General features: G+C 41.8%; 1 protein-coding gene across 1 annotated transcript; it reads right to left on the minus strand.

Moving 5' to 3' along the window:
• Positions 1-1,440: 1,440 nt before the first annotated feature.
• LOC146669156 (solute carrier family 41 member 1-like) lies at positions 1,441-13,596 on the minus strand. Its single transcript, XM_085405615.1, has 10 exons — positions 12,404-13,596; positions 9,907-10,014; positions 9,576-9,647; positions 8,127-8,271; positions 7,888-8,034; positions 7,348-7,492; positions 7,170-7,249; positions 4,029-4,163; positions 3,708-3,856; positions 1,441-3,601 (listed from the first exon to the last, which is right to left on the minus strand). Exons 1-10 carry the CDS (start codon positions 12,596-12,598, stop codon positions 3,422-3,424), a joined length of 1,356 nt encoding a protein of 451 aa, XP_085261741.1. The 5' UTR covers positions 12,599-13,596; the 3' UTR covers positions 1,441-3,421.
• Between the last annotated feature and the right edge of the window lie 6,407 nt (positions 13,597-20,003).

A 20,003-nucleotide genomic window follows, 5' to 3' on the forward strand; every position in this document is an offset into this window, starting at 1 on the left:
TCTTTATTTATTGTGCCATTTCTGATTCCACAGAGTCAAACCAACCAAAATAGGTAAAGTTTCTCTCACGATTTTCAAATAAAATGCATCTCAGAAAGAACTTGTTAATTCCTTAATAGTTACAAGAATTCTCACTGCAATAATGCAGAATACGCCGGGCACATTTTGCATGTCAATCTTTTATTGAAATGATAAACCATGACTGGATGTGACCTAGGAGTGTTTATAAAGGCAACGGTACTACGAAGTCCAGTCAAGCTCGATGTCAGTGGAAATAGGATTAATTACTGTTTCTGAGTGCTATTTCCAGACTAATGACAAGCTAAAAGTGCATATCAAACAATTGAGAAGGCCCCATACAGAAAAGTGCATACTAAATCATTTGTTCACAAAAACAGCACAAAAACAATCCGTGCCATCAATACACATAGACACGGTTAAATACGACAGGCTATATTCAGTGGCATCGTGCTGCACAACAATAAGAGATCCAGTAGAAATTTGGCAAGAACCAACTGAAGGCTCGTCACGGTTTAAAAGGCACAAATCTACAGAAAATAAGCACGATTAAAATCTAACATTCATCCAGACTGTGCAACGCCTAGTATACATTTACACTCAGTATATATGTTATTGCCTGAATACGATCATTTGCCGTGTAACATTTAGGAGCTGACAACAGTTGTACAGATGTGCCAACAGTTATTACGGTGGTTCTACATTACTCCCACTCGCTGCATCCACTTTGAATGGACTGTGGTTTTGATAATGGCCACAGTGAGCTGGTGAATATGGAGACTAAAGTGCAAAACAACTCCACCCTGTCCACGTGTTTATTTATTTTTTTCTTCCACCACCTGTTTCCTGTATTCTCTTTTTTTACATGCTGCTTATCTACAGTGGGAATATCTGTGCCTCAGTGCTGGGTGTGAAGAGCTATCAGCAGTAAAAATTGATATAAACTATAGTGCAAAAGTCCCTCATTTCTTTATATTTTGCTAAAATTGGTGCAATGTAGTATGCAATGCAAAAACAGTGTCTGTACGATTGTAACAAGCTTCAAAGCATTTTTGTGATTTTGTTCAGTAGCCCTCACGATTAGTTCTCCAGGCTTTTTGAAGGACACTCAAAGCTCTTCTCTGGATCTTTCTACCTTTTGTTCAGTTCTCTGCCAAGATCACTGCTTCAGTAATGTTGAGGTCCGAGCTCTGGGGAGGCCGATCCATGACTCAGTGCTGCACCGTGTTTTGGGGATCATTGCCATGCAGACAAATGAAGTTGCTGCCAATTAAATGCTTTCCGTGTGGTATTGCATAGTGGATCATGATCTCCAACACCAGTTTCCTCACATTTTTTAACAACACACTGCACACCATGGCAAGAGATGCCAGGTTTTCAGATAATACCTGTTCATAAGTCGGTGTTAATTGGCTTAACAGACAAAGTATTCCTCTGAAAATGGTCCGGTACAAGCACTGGACTGAAAATGGGTGAAAACTCAGCCAATGTCCAAAGAAAAACTTTGAAAGACCTTCTGAAAACCCGGAGAACTGTTGTTCAAGACCTTCTCTTGAATGGGGGAGGGGAAGCAACATATAATGAAAGGATGGGGAGACTCGAGATTATTGCACAGTAGTGTATGTTGTGAATAAATTATAACCACACAATGAATGATTTACTTTTCACAAAATAAAATCTGTTGTGATTGTTATGTCTGCTTTTTTACAAAACAACAAGGGTCACACAAACTTGGTGGGGAAAAATTCAGGAACTATGTGGGACTTTGTTCATCAAGACTTCCTTTATCATTTCCTATCTAGGATGTTTTTAGGGATTCGTTTTTTACCCAAAATTGCAAAAGTAGCAAAACCTATTTGGACCGTACAATGAATGTGACACAGCCTATGAAATGTATGCTAGTCTAACCAACACTATCAGATATTTTTGCTTTCCATCACAGTAACAGCCTGTTTTTGCTGCAGTTATGAAACTAAAATAATGAGAACTGTGTACTTTTTCATTACCAACAAAACAGAACAATAGCTATTAGCATGTTTGGACAACAGGCTGAACCAAATTATTACCTGCTGTTTCTTTGTCACCTCAAGTAACCCAGCTAAGTAGATACTCGTTCGTGTAGTATTCTTTTACATGTAAACTGCTCTTTCTGTCGCTTCAGGCTGAAGGTGAAGCTCTGTACTTCATTAGGGGGAATACAAAAATGTGTAAGATCACAGTAGGAAACAATGGCAGCAAAGCAGGGAATTAGTTTCATTTACAGGCTATTTACTAGCTATTGTTTCACTAATGTAACATCTCCCAGCTGATTACTTTGGTAAATAATCATCAGGAGGTATTAGGGAAGTGCTCAGCTCATTAGTGCTCAGCTTCTTCCTTATTCATTCCTCAGTTGTTCTTTAGCAAATATTTCAGTCCCTTGGATGTCTCCTCACTCTGCTGTTTCTTGAGCATAAACAGTTAAATTTTAATAAGCTAGCATTGTATTCTTTCTTGCAAAATACTATCTAACAAACAAAGTCCTCCAAGCTGTCTTTATCACAGTGCAACAAACTGGTGACTACGTTTAAGCACTAATATACTTCAGCTTTGAGTTTCTGGTGAATTATTTATGAGATAGATTGGAATACACCATTAGAGTTAAACTAGTAACCAATAATCCTACTAACAGGTGGACTAGAGACCAAAACAGTACACCAGACATTACCTGCTCCAGCTTTGGGCCGGCTGTAATTTACACAGATCCGACAGTGTGGCTGGTGTGTTTATTCTCCCCTACATGCTAATGTACCAGCTGTCTGTTACAGACCACTCAGGCTCCGTCTGACCTCATCAGAAACTTCACAAAGACAATTCAATGGCAGCTGGACAAATACTGCCTACAGATTGCTTTGTATGTAACTGTAAGGCTTGACAGTCTGTCTGAACACAAATATCCCTTTTGTACCAGTGTGGTCCCAATGCAAGTCTCCAATCTAGAGCTAAAACAGACTTTGATTGGTGCCAGAAGGCTGGTACTACCAAATTGCTGGGCCCAAAGATGAAACCACTGAATTGGTGGTTACAGGCTAGACTACAACATGAAATTCACCACTGATTGGTAGATGCAGCCTAAAGACTGTGTTCGTGGAAAAGAGGTAACAGCTGTGCTGTTTCATGGTCAACAGAAATGTAGAGCAGATCTTAAAGTTTAACGAATTATGAGGAGAGAATCAGAAATCTAATGAGTGAAACTGTGCCCTCGTACTAAATATGTTTCCTTAGCTAAAATTCCATTCTTCTTTTCATGATAATGAGTGTAGAAATAACACCATCTGTCCTCTCGTTCCTTCTTTTCAGTTCATTTTGGCGTCTTGCACACAGGGAACAGTGCATTCAGGATGTGCAGGACTATGTTTTTGTATCAAAGTCCAGTTTGAGTAGAGCTGATCATCACAATCAGCCTGAAGCTCAGAGCCAAGAAGCCAGTACCCAGCAGGTCACCGAGAGCTGTCAGGTAGGGGATGGAGAAGTTGTCTGGATCCAGGCCCCTGCTCCACAGCCAGCGCACCATCAGGCTGGCCACATAGAGCAAAATCCCCACCTGCATAGTGACAGCAGTCGCACATGTTTCAAGGATGAAGACTCTTTGTTTCTTTTTAAAGTACACAGTTGTTTTGAAAATGAAAACCTTTAAGAGGATCTCTGACCTGAAGCAGAGCTGCAAGCAGGAAGCACATGATGAACATTGGCGTCATGGCAGTGTGACCTCCCTGCAGGAGGTGGATGGTGTACAGGAAGAGGAGGTGACCTGGGACCACAAGGCTGACCAGGACTCTGGCTGATTTGGAGTTCACATCTGAATAAACATGGAAAGAAAGTCATAAGCGACTGTTAAATAGGTGCACATTAAAAGCCTATTCCCATGTCTCTCTGGCTGATAGTTAGTCGACTGACTTTTGAACCATAACCAAGCAAACATGGCTGAAACTCAACTCACATGTAAATAGTGTATTTGTTCAGTATCTAACCTGAAGAGAAGAAGGTAGCACAGGGTCCAGGACACTTCTCACTCATGTTGAACGGAAGAGCTCCGGGAACACTCCAGTAGTGGAGGTAAGTAGACATCCTGCTGGCCTGGATGGCCACCAGATTTCCCCCTACACCTGTGTGGATATGAACAAGTCCTGAGCATAGCTGATCGTGTTTGACATTTTAATAAAAGCAGCAATAACAGGACAAAAAGCACAACTGCTTTCCAAGATTCCACTGAAAACACCAAAGAAAGGGTGGTGTTGCTGATGACAGGAAAGCACTGCTCATTCAAAGTGACTTTGTAACCACTGCGTTGCGTTTTATTTATGTGTTAATATGGCTGTATTACTGTGGTATTTGCAAACATGCATATATCATAGAGTGCATTACAGTCATCACTTGTTAAGCCACTGTTCCCTTTTCATCTAAGAGTCACACGAGAGGCTGAGCAGGCACTGGAGAGTTAACAGAGTTATCTTGGAAAAATAACTCACCGTCCAACAACTAATTTTGCTAGGAATCTATTCAGCAGTTATTCCTACAGCAGGGTCTCCCGGGGGCTTTCTTCTCTGAATGTCTGGAAAAGGCATACTCATTGTTGTGCCATATTATTCCCAATGCGGCTCACCCCTTGGGCTGATGTCATTAAAAACAAAACCTCCAGGATTTGCTGAGCTTTGGAGCACATGGCTCATTTGAACAAAAAAATGGAGGAGTGTTTCTGGTCAGCAAGGCTGCAGAGGAGAGCTCTGAATTGGAATGCAAATGCACTTCCTGTACTGGGATGGCAATACATGCAGGAGTGTTGGGTAGCACTGAGGTTGGCAGGGATGCTGCGGAAATGAGAGCCAGTGAATGCATAGTTGGCATTCTGATCAGGCTTGTGGTTTATGTAAAGACCATTGTTATTCCTCTCTACTTAGTATGCTGCTTTGTGGACAGCAGGCTGGCCACAAAGCAAAGATCTAGCCCACTTTGACAGGAAGGAGACTCCTTGAAATCAGCAGCACATTAATGTCTCATGATTGAGTAAGCCCTCAGATTTGAAGCCCTTTAAAAGCAAGGCTCAGCTTGCTTACCGCCTCGCTGTCAGGGTGTGGACACAGCAGGACTTATAAATGATGGGATTAACTGCTGGGCTCTTGCAGGCTTCAACAATTTCCACATGACATCAGTTGGCTTGATGTTTTGGGTTTTTTTTTTATTGATAGCAATTAAGCTAACTATGAACTATTCTTCAAAGCTGAGGGCGGATGAAAATACCATAAACCTACATTCCTGCTCTCCATTCTCCTTCAGAAAACATGCCAGCTTTATTTATTTATTTATTTTTAAACACACATAGAAGATATGCCACTAATTGTTTCACCATAATCAAACAGATATCCCTGAAATGTCTCAACAATCATTAGATGGATAATGCGTCCCTAATGAGATTTGAAACATGATAAACAAGCATGCTGATGTTGCCACTGAACTGCTGCAGACGCGTTTATGAGTGTGGTTATTTTACTTAATGGAGCAGGATTTAGAATCAGGCTGAGTCAGTTACACCATTTTACAAAATTAGGCAGCATGCAAAACACACAATAACATTAGTGCTGTTGCATTTACCTCCCACTGTGGGGAAATAATTATTTGATCCTCTGCTGAATATAAAAGTTTGCTCACTTCCAAAGAAACAAGCAGTTTTGCATTTTTATGGTGAAAGACAGAATATCAACCAAAAATCCAGGAAAGACACATTACATAAAAGTAATAAAAGAAGGCTTGGGAGAAAGTGCTGTGGTCGAAATCGAGCTCGAACAACATCCCCACAGTAAAGCACGGAGGTGGAAACATTATGTTTTGGGCTGTTTTTGATCTAAGTGTACAGGATGACTTTTCAGCAGGAATCCAGGGGTCATGTACTGTAAAATATTAGATGAGAACCTCCTTCTCTCAGCCAGAACATTGGATGGGTCTTTCTGCACAACAATGGCCCATGAAAACACCAAGGCAACACAAAGAGTGGCTAAAGCAGAAGCTCATTAAGGTTAATGAGAAATCAGTCGTATAGAAAGGGACTGAAGCTTCGGGTTAACAGTTTATAAAGCACCCGGTCACAAAAACAGTGGGCTCAATGCCCTGTACTTGCCAGTAATGTCATGAAACGCCGTGTGGCAGGAAGGAGATGAGGACTCAAAGTGCAGGACTCACAGACTCAAGAGATGAACTCAAAACCACAGCTTTATTTGCTGGTCACAGAAAAACAGCCATACAAAGTAAACTAAACTGGGAAACAACAAACTAAAATTCACAGGGAGATCCACACAGCGTGAGGAACAACACAACACTGACTCAGAGAAACACCGGGTTTAAATACACTGGGAAAGTAACGAGGGGAATGAGACACAGAAGGAGGGCACAGCTGGGAGAAATCAGGACTGACGAGACAAGCAAAGCAAGACGCATTCACATAAGAAACGGACCTTCAAAGTATAACAGGAAGTATCACACAGAGACGCGAACTTGACACAGTGGAGACAGCAACTAAGAAACACAGAGACATAAACCATAAGGCAGAGGACTCTAAGAACTGAAAGACACAGAGGGAAACTCAAACATGCAGACACAGACTTACACAGAACAGAGGGGACACAGAGAAACATGAAGGGCAAGGGATCGAAACTAGAAACCATAGAATAACTCACACCAAGTACAATAACACAAAAATCACAAAGAACTAAACATGCTGGGTCAGGAGACCCAGGACCCTGACAAGTAAGGGCTTTTCCACCAAGTACTAAGTCATGTTTTGCTTGGGTATTAAATAATTATTTCACTCAATGAAATCCAAATCAATTCATAACTTTTATTTATTTTTGTTTCTGGATTTTTGTTCGGTGTTCTGTCTCACTCCATTAAAATTAAAGCTTTCTCTCAAAATTTCAAAAATACCAGTGGATAATTTGCTTATGTATTTAAAGTGTTAATAAATGCTGCATAATAAGGTTTAAAATGTGCATTTCAAACCTTATTATCCCTCACTTATTAACTGTTTGCATGAATGCTCTGCAGGGGAAATTAAGAAGAAACGGATAAATGTCATTTTTTTTCTGCACATATCTGCACTGGCTGGTTCTTCTTTTACTCACCATTGATGACTGGAGTAAACACTGCCATACCCTCAAAGTTTGGATTGCTCACAGTTTTATCCAGAATCAAACCACCAATACTGGGGAAGAAGAAAAGACACGATACATGTGAGTTGCACCTATTGCACTCCTACACTGAAAAGGAAGTGACACAGTGATCTGTGACAGGTCGCCTCACCTGCTGATGGACATGGCCAAAATGACTGGTTGCCAGCCTGACTTTAGGACCTCTCTGATTTGAGGAGAGCGACTAGCAATAATGACCCACACAGGGACGAGGAACAGGAAGAAACCACACACCACAGAGGGCAGGTACCATATGTCTGCAGAGTAACATTGTAGAGAATAAATCTTTCAAAAATATTCCACAAACTCTTCATGTACTAAAAAAAAAAAAGATTGCTTCTCTTTATCTTTGAGTCTTTTTTGAGAGGGAGCAGGGATTGGTGAAAGAGCAGACTGTCAGAATGTCTGGCATCTACTTCTGCTGTAAGCATAAAAACTAAAGAATAAGAGATGGGATCTGCTGCCCTCTCCTGGCTGAAACACTTTGCTAATAACTGGCTGTAATGACTTAGTTAACCTGCTTTAACGACTGCTTTATATCACAAAAAATGCTCTAATTGTAGCTGCGATCTTGTTTCTTTAAACGTACAGAATATTGAGACATACTGTGTACTGAAATGGTGCTTTTATAATGTTATATATGACCTCTGACCTCTGTAAAGGAAGAAGAGACTGCTGACCCCAGCGAGCAAAGACAGAGTGATGAGGTCTCCCAGGCTGGCAGCGATGGGCGTGGCCACGTTATCTGGGTTGATGCCCACCTTCCTGGAGCCGATGATCACTGCCACCATCACTAACCCTGAAACCAAACACAGCATACCAGAGATGAATTCCTCCATGTTGTGTTCTACATTGTTTCTTCCTCCAGAGCAACGAGGTCCTTTGTCTGACCTAGAGACAGTGCGGCAATGAAAGCAGTGGTGACACTGCTGGCACACAGGGCAGCAGCCTGGGTAACATCCACTCTCCCTTTGGTCAGACCTCCAAGACCTACTGCTGCAACTGCTGCCAGGAAACCAACCACTGTGGCCTGAGCCTGAGGAAGAAGGACAGAGCAAAGACAAGGAAACAAAGCAATGAAAGAGCAAGTTTGATTTCAGACATTTTATTCTTTTAACTAAAATCTCACCAAATGTGCCCTGTGAGAGTAACAAAAATGCTTAAAGATTCTGATTCTATTTCCATATTTTCCTTCTTCGAATCTACTACAATAGCTCTGCATGACTTCCTTGTAAAAAATAACCTTGCTTAACCTTATACAAGGCCTTTGAGCAGCCCTGTGTTCTATCAGATGAGGAGATTTTCTAGCTCCTCTCCCTTTAAGCCAACTCTCATCTGATTGGTGCCCACAGATATTTTTGCACATGTTTTTATAATACAGTTATATGTTTCGAGCTGAAATGTTCCTGTTAAGGATCCCCCCTCTGTCATACTATATCAAATACAACTTCGTACCTACCCTGATCATTTTTAACACATATAAGGGAGAAAATAAGGAACAGCATCCTATAACATTTTCTCCATAACAGTTAAAAGATAGATTAATTTGTATTCCATATTTTATTAGGCATGTTTATAAATCCTAGTATTAAACTCTGTGGTAGCAATAAATATATCAGTGTCAGGACCACTTTGTGCCTGCTTTTTCCATCTGCAATAACTCATATTGTACAGTATGGGGACTCCCTGTTCCTTTCACAGGCACTTGTGAAAGGCTGAGTGTAAGGTGAGGAAGAGGGCGATACCATGCCGACCTCACAGAACAGTGGAGGCATCACTGACATGACATTAAGTGAGAAATACAGTGAACAGTGTGAATTGGAGGAGCTCTGGGGAAGGGAAGTGGGTTGCAAAGCAGCTTGCAGAAACAGGAGTGCCTGTCTAGAGGCTGAAGCAGCTGAAATTGTGCACCTATGTGAAATTTGCCACCAGGTTGCATACAGGGGCATCAGCTGAAGCACTGACTTTACATTTCACAGTATCCTTCCATGAAATATATGAAATGCTAAATACTTTGAAGAGTGCTGGTTAAATATCTTCATGCCGCTCGCACTGTGTACACTGCAGAGTGTATTTTCATAAGCAGACACTGAATTAAACCAGTTTTGGGATTTTGTGCTTCAATATCTGATCTGATCTCCCATTTTTTAATCATCCCCGACTGTTATCATGTGTGGTTAATTGGCTGAGCTACATTAGCGTCTTGAAAGGGAGGACGATCTAATCACCCCAGCAAAGCTTTTTGAGTTTAAGCGGATTGTCACGAAGCCAGCAGCGAACCGGCGAAGTGATGGAGTGTGTTTTTAATGGGATGAAGAGTGCGTTGTGCTGCAGTGTCACCTGAATGAGAGCCAGATTACAGAACACCATCCTCCACTGCTGCTGGGCCTCATCCATCTGCCCTGTGTTGGCCTGTGGGCACAAACAGGTTTACGTAATCATATTGCTCCATCGCACAGTCTCGAGTGTGAATGTGTAAAATCAATGCTCACTGGCAGACAAGATTATTTATTAGTACAGTCTAAATCCTGGAAAGATTTGATAAAGAAAATCACATGTGTTGATTGTCAATTCTTGTTCAATGATGCTGTATCAATGTCAGTTTATCATGTAATGTTTTAAAGGTATATTTGTGTTAAAAGACTAGGTGTGTGAGTGTGTTTCCACCCACTGCTGTTGACAGTCTGGATGCCAGTGTCATTTCCAGATTCCCCTTCAGACCCACGAGGGCTGGCACCAAGATAAACACCTCGGAGATCTCCTTGAACACCTCCCAGTGCTAAAATAAACAAAACAAAAAAACGGCACAGTAAAGCTACTGTTTGCTAAAACACAGCTGGCCCCTTATTTTTTAAACTGGTCACTCTCTCTTTCCTTTCACCACTTTTATAGGTGAAAAACACAGCAAGTGATCTCCTGGAGCTTTGTTGAGGACATGCCGGTTCTATCTGATCAAATCACTCATACACACTCCAGATTTGTGGTCTAATAAATACTAGGACTGCAGTGGGTGAGTGGTCACTGTGTTCTTATCTAATCACATTCTTTGTGGTCAGATAAGCACCAGTGCTTTCATATGAAGAAAGCAGCAACATTAATAATTTCTAGGGGTTGATGGATTATTTTTGGCAGTGGGAGAGCTGACTACCTCAGAGTAAGACCCCTGCATTTTCATAAATATGGACACGCTCAAACCAAGTTTAACTTCTGGTTTAATTAATGTTTACAACATTAGTCCAAAGGATTTTCTCCCAAGCTAATTGACACAACCTTTAACAAAGGTTTGTTATGGTGTTTAGCTAAAACAGGCAGCCAGAACATTGACAGTACTCTGCAGCATTTTGCATCATACAGCTACACTATCAACATGCTGGTAAAACAGTCGAACTTGTCTGTGTTAGTATATTACTCCGGATTTTGGATTTATGGGTTTAGGCTGTGTATGAATATTTAGGAATGGGTGTATGATTTATCTCATAGTAAATTTAGAACAGCATGTATCCAACTGCAGCAGCACCAGACGTCACGGTCTGTTCAGTCTTTCAGTAGCAGCAGCAACTCAGAGACTAAACTGGATGTGAAGACTCCTCATTTATTTAAACAGAACAATGGTTCAGTCCACTTAAAAGCTTACTTCATTTTAAAAGTGTAAAAGTATGTAATATGCTTCAAATGTTCGTTTTTTGTATCTTTCATTTAGTCTTAAAAAAAAAAGCTAGCAAGTAAAGTGTTGCCTGTAAGACGGCCATCGCTGTTACACGTGACCAAGTGACATCATTCATTAGTTTTGGACTTTGGATTTGAATATTGTGGCCTCAACTTTAACATATTGGCTGCCACTTTATTTCTGTTTTGTGGAGCAAGAAATAACCATAGTTGTGTGAGAGGGTGGAGTACAAATTACCAGCTAAGGTTAGCTAGTAGCTATATATATATATATATATATATATATATATATATATATAACACCCAGCACGCCCCTGCGGGCGGTTTATCCTTCAAGCTCGGGTCCTCTACCAGAGGCCTGGGAGCTTGAGGGTCCTGCGCAGTATCTTAGCTGTTCCCAGGACTGCGCTCTTCTGGACAGAGATCTCTGATGTTGTTCCCGGGATCTGCTGGAGCCACTCGCCTAGCTTGGGAGTCACCGCACCTAGTGCTCCGATTACCACGGGGACCACCATTACCTTCACCCTCCACATCCTCTCGAGCTCTTCTCTGAGCCCTTGGTATTTCTCCAGCTTCTCGTGTTCCTTCTTCCTGATATTGCTGTCATTCGGAACCGCTACATCGATCACTACGGCCGTCTTCTTCTGTTTGTCTACCACCACTATGTCCGGTTGGTTAGCCACCACCATTTTGTCCGTCTGTATCTGGAAGTCCCACAGGATCTTAGCTCGGTCATTCTCCACCACCCTTGGGGGCATCTCCCATTTTGACCTCGGGACTTCCAGGTTATACTCGGCACAGATGTTCCTGTACACTATGCCGGCCACTTGGTTATGGCGTTCCATGTATGCCTTGCCTGCTAGCATCTTGCACCCTGCTGTTATGTGCTGGATTGTCTCTGGGGCATCTTTACACAGCCTGCACCTGGGGTCTTGCCTGGTGTGATAGACCCCAGCCTCTATGGATCTTGTACTCAGAGCTTGTTCTTGTGCTGCCATGATTAGTGCCTCTGTGCTGTCTTTCAGTCCAGCTTTGTCCAGCCACTGGTAGGATTTCTGGATATCAGCCACCTCCTCTATCTGCCGGTGGTACATACCGTGCAGGGGCCTGTCCTTCCATGATGGTTCCTCGTCTTCCTCCTCTTTCTTGGGTTTCTGCTGCCTGAGGTGTTCACTGAGCACTCGGTCAGTTGGGGCCATCTTCCCAATGTATTCTTGGATTAGGTGTACAGATATCTGCTAATAAATAAAACTAAATCCTTAATGGAAGACGGCTGATCTTCATATTTCAGCCTACCACTAACATTTGTTCCTATTATTTCTGTACATCTTGGTTTGATTGCAAAGCATACATAGGGAATGACATAATCACCTCTTTCATCCTCACTACTGACCATTCAAGGTTACATTAAACACTGTCACTATAAAACCTGTTTTACAATCATACCTAATTAGAAATTAGTGTATACAATTTAACACATTGAAAATAATTAGTTTCCATACTTGCACAACATCCATGACTATTCCTGCTGCCACCATTCCCAGACCAGACACCAGGTAAGGCAGCAGGATTTGGGCTGCAATGATCCATGAGTTCTCTGGCAGGAAGCTGCGGGCTGAGCGGGTTAGTTTGCACTTGAAGCCCCTCAGCTTCTTCCCCTGGAAACGAAACTCCAGAGCCAGATGGGTCACCACCATGGCTGATCCCTGTTAACCCATCCCTGCCTCGAGCTGAAGTGTTTCTAGCGAGGAGTGTCCACAAACTCAGCTTTCGAGCTGAATCCGTGAAGGCTAGTTTGAAAAGAATGTAACGATCCGCTTAGAGTAAGAAGTTGCAACCAGGACAGAGAAGATTTCCTTTTTCCAGACTGTTAAGTTCTTGTGACAAAAATCCAGGCTTGCCGTTAAGTCACAGGTGATGAAAAACAATGCTTAAAGAAGAAGTAAACAGTGCTTTGCCCTTCACCTGTCACTCCAGGACTGGCAGGGCAGCAACACAAAGTGCTTTTGCAAATGGTGGACTAGCCAGAGGAATGGAAACTTTCATCTACTTGAATGGACCACTCACACAATCACACAATCACACACACAGGACCACTTGACAGCAGGTCTGCCAGGCCTCTTCTGACACTGTGCTACTGACAGACCATCACACACACACACACACAGACACACACACACTCTCCAGCCACACACATGCCCCCTGTCTTTCTCTCCTCACGCCTCACTCTTCAGCAGCCGGGCGGCTGAGGCGGAGCGCTGGAATCCCGGCCTCTCACGGGGCCTGAAGAAGGTCCAGGTCCTGTGAGACAAGGACATCCAGAAGGCCAGCAGCTTCTTCTCAGCCCTACTGTGCTGCCACTCCTTCTCCCTCTCTATCTCCTCGCTGCCGTGCTGTTGCTCTGTGTGAGCCTCACTGCTTTGGAGCACCTTCTTCATTTTAATCTGTGGGACGCCGCGGTGTCGGCCTAGGCTGCGCTGATGGACGGTCTGACGTCTGAGGCTTGTCTGAGGAGGCAGGGTGATTGTTGTTGTTCTTCTGGTAGGGCTTCCCTCGTCTTCCAGGTGGATCGATGAGTCGTGACGTTTTCTGTGATGGTGGCAGTCACAGAAAAAGTGCACACGAGTGTGTGTGCAGGCGTGATGATCAGAAAGATGTCTGAGTAGAAGCAGAAGTGACCAGGCTGTATCAGGACTCTTCTCTCCTCCTGGTCTGTTTTCAGATCAGTTCAGAGGAGACTGCAGATGTGCTCTCCCCCTCTTTGATAGCTCCTCCTTCTCCTCACACTCTGAGTGGGTGACGCACTCAGAGCAGCAGGTGCTGTACCTGTCACAGACACGTGGTGCTGCTGCTGCCTGCGGAGGATGCAGTGTATCCTCTTTGACTGGAGGAAGCACACACACTGCCACTAACTGATATTTACAGTCTGTCAGAGATCATTACGTCACACCTTCTTATGTCATTTGCTCTGCTGTGTTACACAAAGTAATCATTAGCGACGCATGGCACAGCAATAATAATCTGCTGTTTCTTCATGTGGATAAACTGCTGCTTTAGGTGGAACAGAAAGATGGAAATAGGGCAAGTTCTGCAACTTTGTGTTTAAAAAGAGCATTTTTTCCTCCCCTCTGGTCAAACTACAGTAAACATATTAAAATAATGTAAAACAGGAGAGCAGATGAAGCAGACTGCTTGGTAAACGACATTGTCTCAGACACACGTACATGAAGACAGTGACTCAGCTGAAAAGTGTCCTTGAGACATGACTTGGTGCTCCACTCTCTACAGCTCCCCCTTCTGACTTCTTCCTGTACTTTGAACAGTGAAGCAACAGCTGCTAAACACTGAGCTGTAACTAAATTAATCTTCTTGAGCATTGCTTTTTGGCATCTCAGATCACCTCACATCTCTCTGTTTCACTAACGCACCAGCAAAACACCAAAAGGCTTTTCTAGATCCCGGAGCTCATATTACATTTCAAATAAATCTCAAAAGGGCCTGTTGCCAAACGAAGAGGCAGCTTCAGTCCACATTTCAATGTCAGTGATGATTCACTGCACCTCTTCCTCTCAAAGTTTGGTAGTAAATTTTATGTAATAAAAAGGAAACAGGTCCTGCTTTCAGTAGGAAAACAGTATCTGTCCCATAAAAGTTAGAAATACTGAGGACTCTGGCTGGATGCTAGATTCACTTTTAAAACCAACGTGGAACATCTATCAAAAAGTTAAAGACATGTATCTCACTCGTCATACAATCCACTGGATTATGGTAATACTGCGTATATGCATGCCCAGAAGCATGCTGATTATGTGTATCACTGTGCATTGAGTGCTTTAGTGTGTGTTTCTTTCCAATCATTGTATCTTCTATGAATAAGGCAGATGTTCTCTTTAGTGAAGACAAGAGAGAGCATTGTATGACATTCATTCACAAGCCTGTAATTGTTATCTCTGCTCTCTGATTACATATAAAGATATCACTCACAGTGTGTAGCCACAGCACATTGTAACATTAGCAGCAGGGCTTAGCCATAGTATAATGTCCCCGATATAAATTTCTAGGCGGTATAAAAATCATACTGCAATGTCGTTGCTATAGCAACACAATACTTTACATTTTGACCTTTTTGCAAAAAGGTTAGCAAAAAATAAGTAAAGAAAATAAAAAGCATGAATTCTGACTTGTAATAAATATAACATTTCTGTAACCAAATTAGAATTCATTATAGGTTTTTAATTATTATTGAAAGCTTCAGGTTTCTACAGTACGAAGGAGTATCAGGACCACGTTAAGGAAAAAAATCGATCATTTTGAGAAAAAGGACAAAATGTTGAGAAAAAAGTTGAAATGTAGAGATTATAGTTGTTGTTTGAAAACAAAGTGCCACAGTTGCTATTCCTCGGAGTCAGCGAAATCATACTTCAGAATCAGTTTTAGTAACGAGGAAGGAAATGATTTCCCTTTAAGTACATAAACATATTGTGGTGATCAGTATAAGTGCTGTGAAATGATTTAGCAGAAAGAAAAACACACAAACTCACAAGAGCGGATTCATACAAAATAAAATGACTGGCAATGGACAGATACACCCTCGTGCAGTAAAGAGGATGTATGTTGTGTCACAAATTCATCTAAACAAGGTATTTTGTAGAGGGTACAGCAAACGTAGCAGTTTGTCTTGACACAACAATGGTAATCTCCACATGCTGACTTTTCTCTAAATAGATTTTCCACTTTAATTTTGACTTTATTCTTAAACTGATCAACAATATTTTCTTCTTAATGTGGCCCTAATACTCTGTTGTACTACAGATTTACAATATAACAGGAAAATGTGAAAGTTGTTTAAGAGGCCTAACCCTGCCTAATGGTTTTTTATCCATTTACACAACTGCAAAGTCTGCCAGTGTTTCTCCTTCCATTTTCATTTACAGTCTAGCCTTGTTTCAGTTGTCCCATAGTCACTTGTTGGCGTGTTCATGGGTAATTGCAAATTGCTTTCAAACCTTATTTACTTCCCATAGGTCAAGGCCACTTCATAGTTGGTCATGGTGACCTCCAAATCTATCATGAGCTCACAGCTCAGTTACTTCACCTGAGATAAGCTTGGACACGTCACAGTGTAGTTCAGATTGCTTACCAAGTTTTTGTCAGAATTTTTTAAAACGTAATTTTAAAGATAGGTGTGATGATACTTAATAACCTTGTTGTGATCATATCATTCAAAGATTTGGGAAAACACACAAGAGCAATAAGCCCAACTGTTTTATTCTAACTTCAGTCATACAAACCTAAGAAACTTGCTAAAATCACCAATCATTTCAGTGCAGATCACACCTGCTAGTTCAGACCTGCAGTGAAGTGAGGAACATAAACAATACTTTCTACTGACTTTTTGGGTGAGGAGAATGAATTCTGTGCTTTATCAGACTGTACTAGACCTGCAGCTACCCTGTACAGAACAACACTGTCATAGTTCTTTGATTCAGCAGCTGGTGTGTTACTGACCTGCACACAGTCTAGCAGCATACCAGCCGTCACCATGCCCAGCCCTGCCAGCAGGTATGAAGGCAGCACCTGAAGGCAGATCACCCTTGATGACTCTCTGCAGGAAATGTGACACTTTGGCTCCTCCATCTTTTCATGACAGGGCAGCTATACAGCTTCTAAGATTGATGTTTGTTCTGCAAAGCTGCCAATGATCAGTGCTCACACAATCCAAACTGCTGCCAACCAGAAGAGCCCAAAGCTGTTTGAACTTCAATCGGTCAACCTGTCCTCCACACTTCTCTGTGATAAACGCAGGTATCTGTGCTAACGTGTGTTCAGTTGTTCTGTCTAGCAGAACAACACATGATTTGTTCCTGTTTCTTTGGTTTAATCTATGAAAAAATGCCATTGATAACATAGTTTGACAGTTGTAAAATAGTATTTTTGAAACAACAAATTGTTTACCAAAGAGCTACTAACCAAAATTTATAAGAGTCAACATGCTTTGCAGTATGTATGCAAGCAATTTTGCACAAACTGGACAAGTGGAAGACTAAAAGAACATGTGACAGGCCTGACAAACTATCTACAGCAGAAGAACAGTAGCAAGTCATAAGAAACTGGAAAAAAAATTCAGCAAAGACCCGAGACAGTACATGCGTGATGCATCTCACCTTTCACCTGATCCATCTAATTTTTGCTCAGTCCTCATCAGAAATGATCTGCGGGGTCTTAAGTAGTCATACGTAAGAATGGCAAATGGGGAGAAAAGACTGATCGATGCCTAATTACACAAGAACTGGACTGAAAATTGGTGCCAACCAGTCTGATGGAGTGATTAGTCCAAATATAAAAGTTCTGGTTGGAGTTATTGTCAAAATTGAGAAAATTATAAATGCGAGTACCAAGATATCTGGAAACTGTCAGATTGACAGGGATTTTATTTTTCAGCATAACAGGGATCCCAAACAAATGGTCAAAGAAAAAGCATACGTGGATAGACAAACACAGAGTGGACCACTGAAAGTCACGCATTGGCCTCCCAGAGCCAAGAACTATTGTGGGATCATCTTGACAAAGAAAGGAACAAAAGGCAGTCAACATCCAAAGAAGAGCTTTGAATGTTCTTCCAGAAGCCTGGAGAATTATTCCTGAAGACTACTTCAAGAAAGCACAAAAAGAGAAGTTCAGTCTGTATTGAACAATAAAATGAAGGACTGTCGTTTGCCTAGCTAAATGTAATAACAAGAGGGGTGGCAAAAGCTATTTTCACAGTACTGTAATACAACTTTTAACTACTAGCTCTAATGCCATCATCATCTCTCCTTTTAAGTCTGCCAATGGATCTGTCCATCTTCATACATAAATATATGTAATATGTTGGAGTTCAATGTACCAATGGCTAGCTGGTGCTGCTTAATTCATTACCATGCTATGTCTGATATAAGCCTATTTTCTCACATAACAAAAAACAAACAACCTTAATAAATAAGTATCGTCTGCAGCCCCCGTGACCCCTACCAGGTTTGCAGGGGGGCTGCAGCCTATCTCAGCTATCACAGGGCGAGAGGTGGGGTACACCCTGGACAGGTGGCCAGTCTATTGCAGTAAGGTTACCCAAAACTAAAAAAATAGTCCTTTTTCAAGAAAACAAAAATGTATTACCAATTTAAAACTGTTCTGCAGCAATGAAGGTTGATCAAGTCTTGAAATCTGGTGCTACTAATTCCTACAGGTGCTCCAACTTTTCTGGATGACTTACTCCTCTGTCTGCATAAAAGCAGTGTTAGAACACACTGTGGTATCATACCCTTGTGAGCATCAGTTGAACACTATTGTACTGCAGAAAATAGTGTGTTGATACAAAAATGGCAAGAAAAAGGCAATTAACAGTGGAAGGGAGACAGACCATCATAACACTTAAAAATGTAGGTCTTTTCTACAGAGAAATGGCAAAGAAATTCAAGGTGTCAGTGAGCACAGTTCCTTCACCATCAAAGACTCAGAAACTGGAAAACTCTGACAGGAAGAGGTCTGGCAGACCCAAAGCCTCAACTGAATCAGAGGACAAGTTTCTGAGAGTTAACAGCTTGTGTGATAGGCGACAGGACAACAGCTTCAAGCACAGCTTCATAGTGGTCGTAGTAGCAAGTCTCAGTTTCAGCTGTGAAGAGAAGACTTCGAGCTGCAGGTTTGACAGGACGAGTTGCAGGAAGAAAGCCTTTGTTAAGATTTCAGAATAAGACTTGGCTTGCCTGGGCCATGAAACAACGCCATTGGACTACTGAAGACTGGAAGAAGGTGTTATGGATGAATCAAAATCTTCGGTTCATCACACAGGATCTTTGTGAGCCGTCGAGTAGGTGAAAGGATGGTTCCACAGTGTGTGGCATCAGCGTGATGGTCTGGGACTTTTTGCTGGATCCAGGGTCGGTGACTTGTACAGAGTGAGAGGCAGCCTGAACCAAAGCAGCTACCACAGCATTCTGCAGCGCCATGCAGTACCCTCTATGCACCTAGTTGGTCAGGGGTTCATCCTACAGCAAGATAATGACCCAAAACACGAGTCCAGCTATGACAGAACTACCTCGGGAAAAAAGAACAAGATGCTAAGCTTGAAAACATGGAGTGGTCAGCACAGACTCCAGACTTAAACCACATCAAGCTGGTTTGGGATGAACTGGACAGAAGAGTGAAAGCAAAGCAACCTACAAGTGTCACATTTATGGGAACTTCTGCAGCAGATATGGGAAGAACTTTCTGAAGAATATTTGACTTCTATTGAAGAAAGAACACGGGTGTGTTCAGCTGTTATATCTGCCAAAGGCGGCTACTTTGATGAGTCAAAAGTTTAGAATTTTGAACCATGATTTCTTTTTTAACTCCAGTTACTTATTTGTACTATGCTGAAACGAGATATTGAACTGCATAATTTTCAACAAACTGGAAAAATTGGGGTGTTCTAAAACTTCTGACTGGTAGTGTAGGTGAAAAAGGCATCATTGAAACCCGTCCTCAGCCAATACACAAAATAAACTTGAAATTTTCAACATTTTTTTGCATCTCCGTGACTATTTATTTCAAGCCTAGTATCACCATACACCAATCCAGTCTAAACAATTAGAAATTCCCCTTTTCATAGTGTTTTGCTGCTGCAGTATGTTTCACCATTTTTAAGCTTGTAAATAATTACTGTTTCAGGTCAGCAACTATAAAGAAACAAGACAGGCATCTTCAGAGAACAGACACCGTCCTTCCCTGTCTGCTATAAATAAACACTCATCCCGTCCTCAGTCAGGGTCTCATGTTATATGTCAAGTGCTGAGATCAAAGGGTGTGAGCTACAAATTGGAGGTTATCGTCCAGATCTGGCTGTCAGTGGAGTCCCTTAGGCTGTTTATGGAATTATCTTTGCTAATTATTAACTGTTGGTGGCTTGCTATATCTTTATTAATACAAACCTCTCTAGAGTCTAGATAGAGAGATATAAAGAGGGTTTTTTATTTTCATTTTGGCTAAATATGTCTAGTCAGCCTTCCCGTGGAATCTCTGGCATTTGCTGGCAGAGGTGGTCTCCTCTTCTCTGTCATGTGGTTGCAGCTGGGTTCATAG

This window comes from Rhamphochromis longiceps, linkage group LG5 (assembly GCF_057381845.1).
Source record: "Rhamphochromis longiceps isolate RC_006_pf linkage group LG5, R_longiceps_female_GT1.1, whole genome shotgun sequence".
NCBI lineage: Eukaryota > Metazoa > Chordata > Actinopteri > Cichliformes > Cichlidae > Rhamphochromis > Rhamphochromis longiceps.

What these genes read in the sequence shown, in the direction of transcription:
- LOC146669156 (XM_085405615.1), bottom strand. Translation starts at nt 12,598, where the DNA reads ATGGTGGTGACCCATCTGGCTCTGGAGTTTCGTTTCCAGGGGAAGAAG. An exon ending in GTAATCTGGCTCTCATTCAG is followed by an intron (nt 8,272 to 9,575) that starts GTGACACTGCAG and finishes CTTCTTCCTCAG; the next exon opens with GCTCAGGCCACAGTGGTTGG. An exon ending in TCTCTTCTTCCTTTACAGAG is followed by an intron (nt 7,493 to 7,887) that starts GTCAGAGGTCAT and finishes GTTACTCTGCAG; the next exon opens with ACATATGGTACCTGCCCTCT.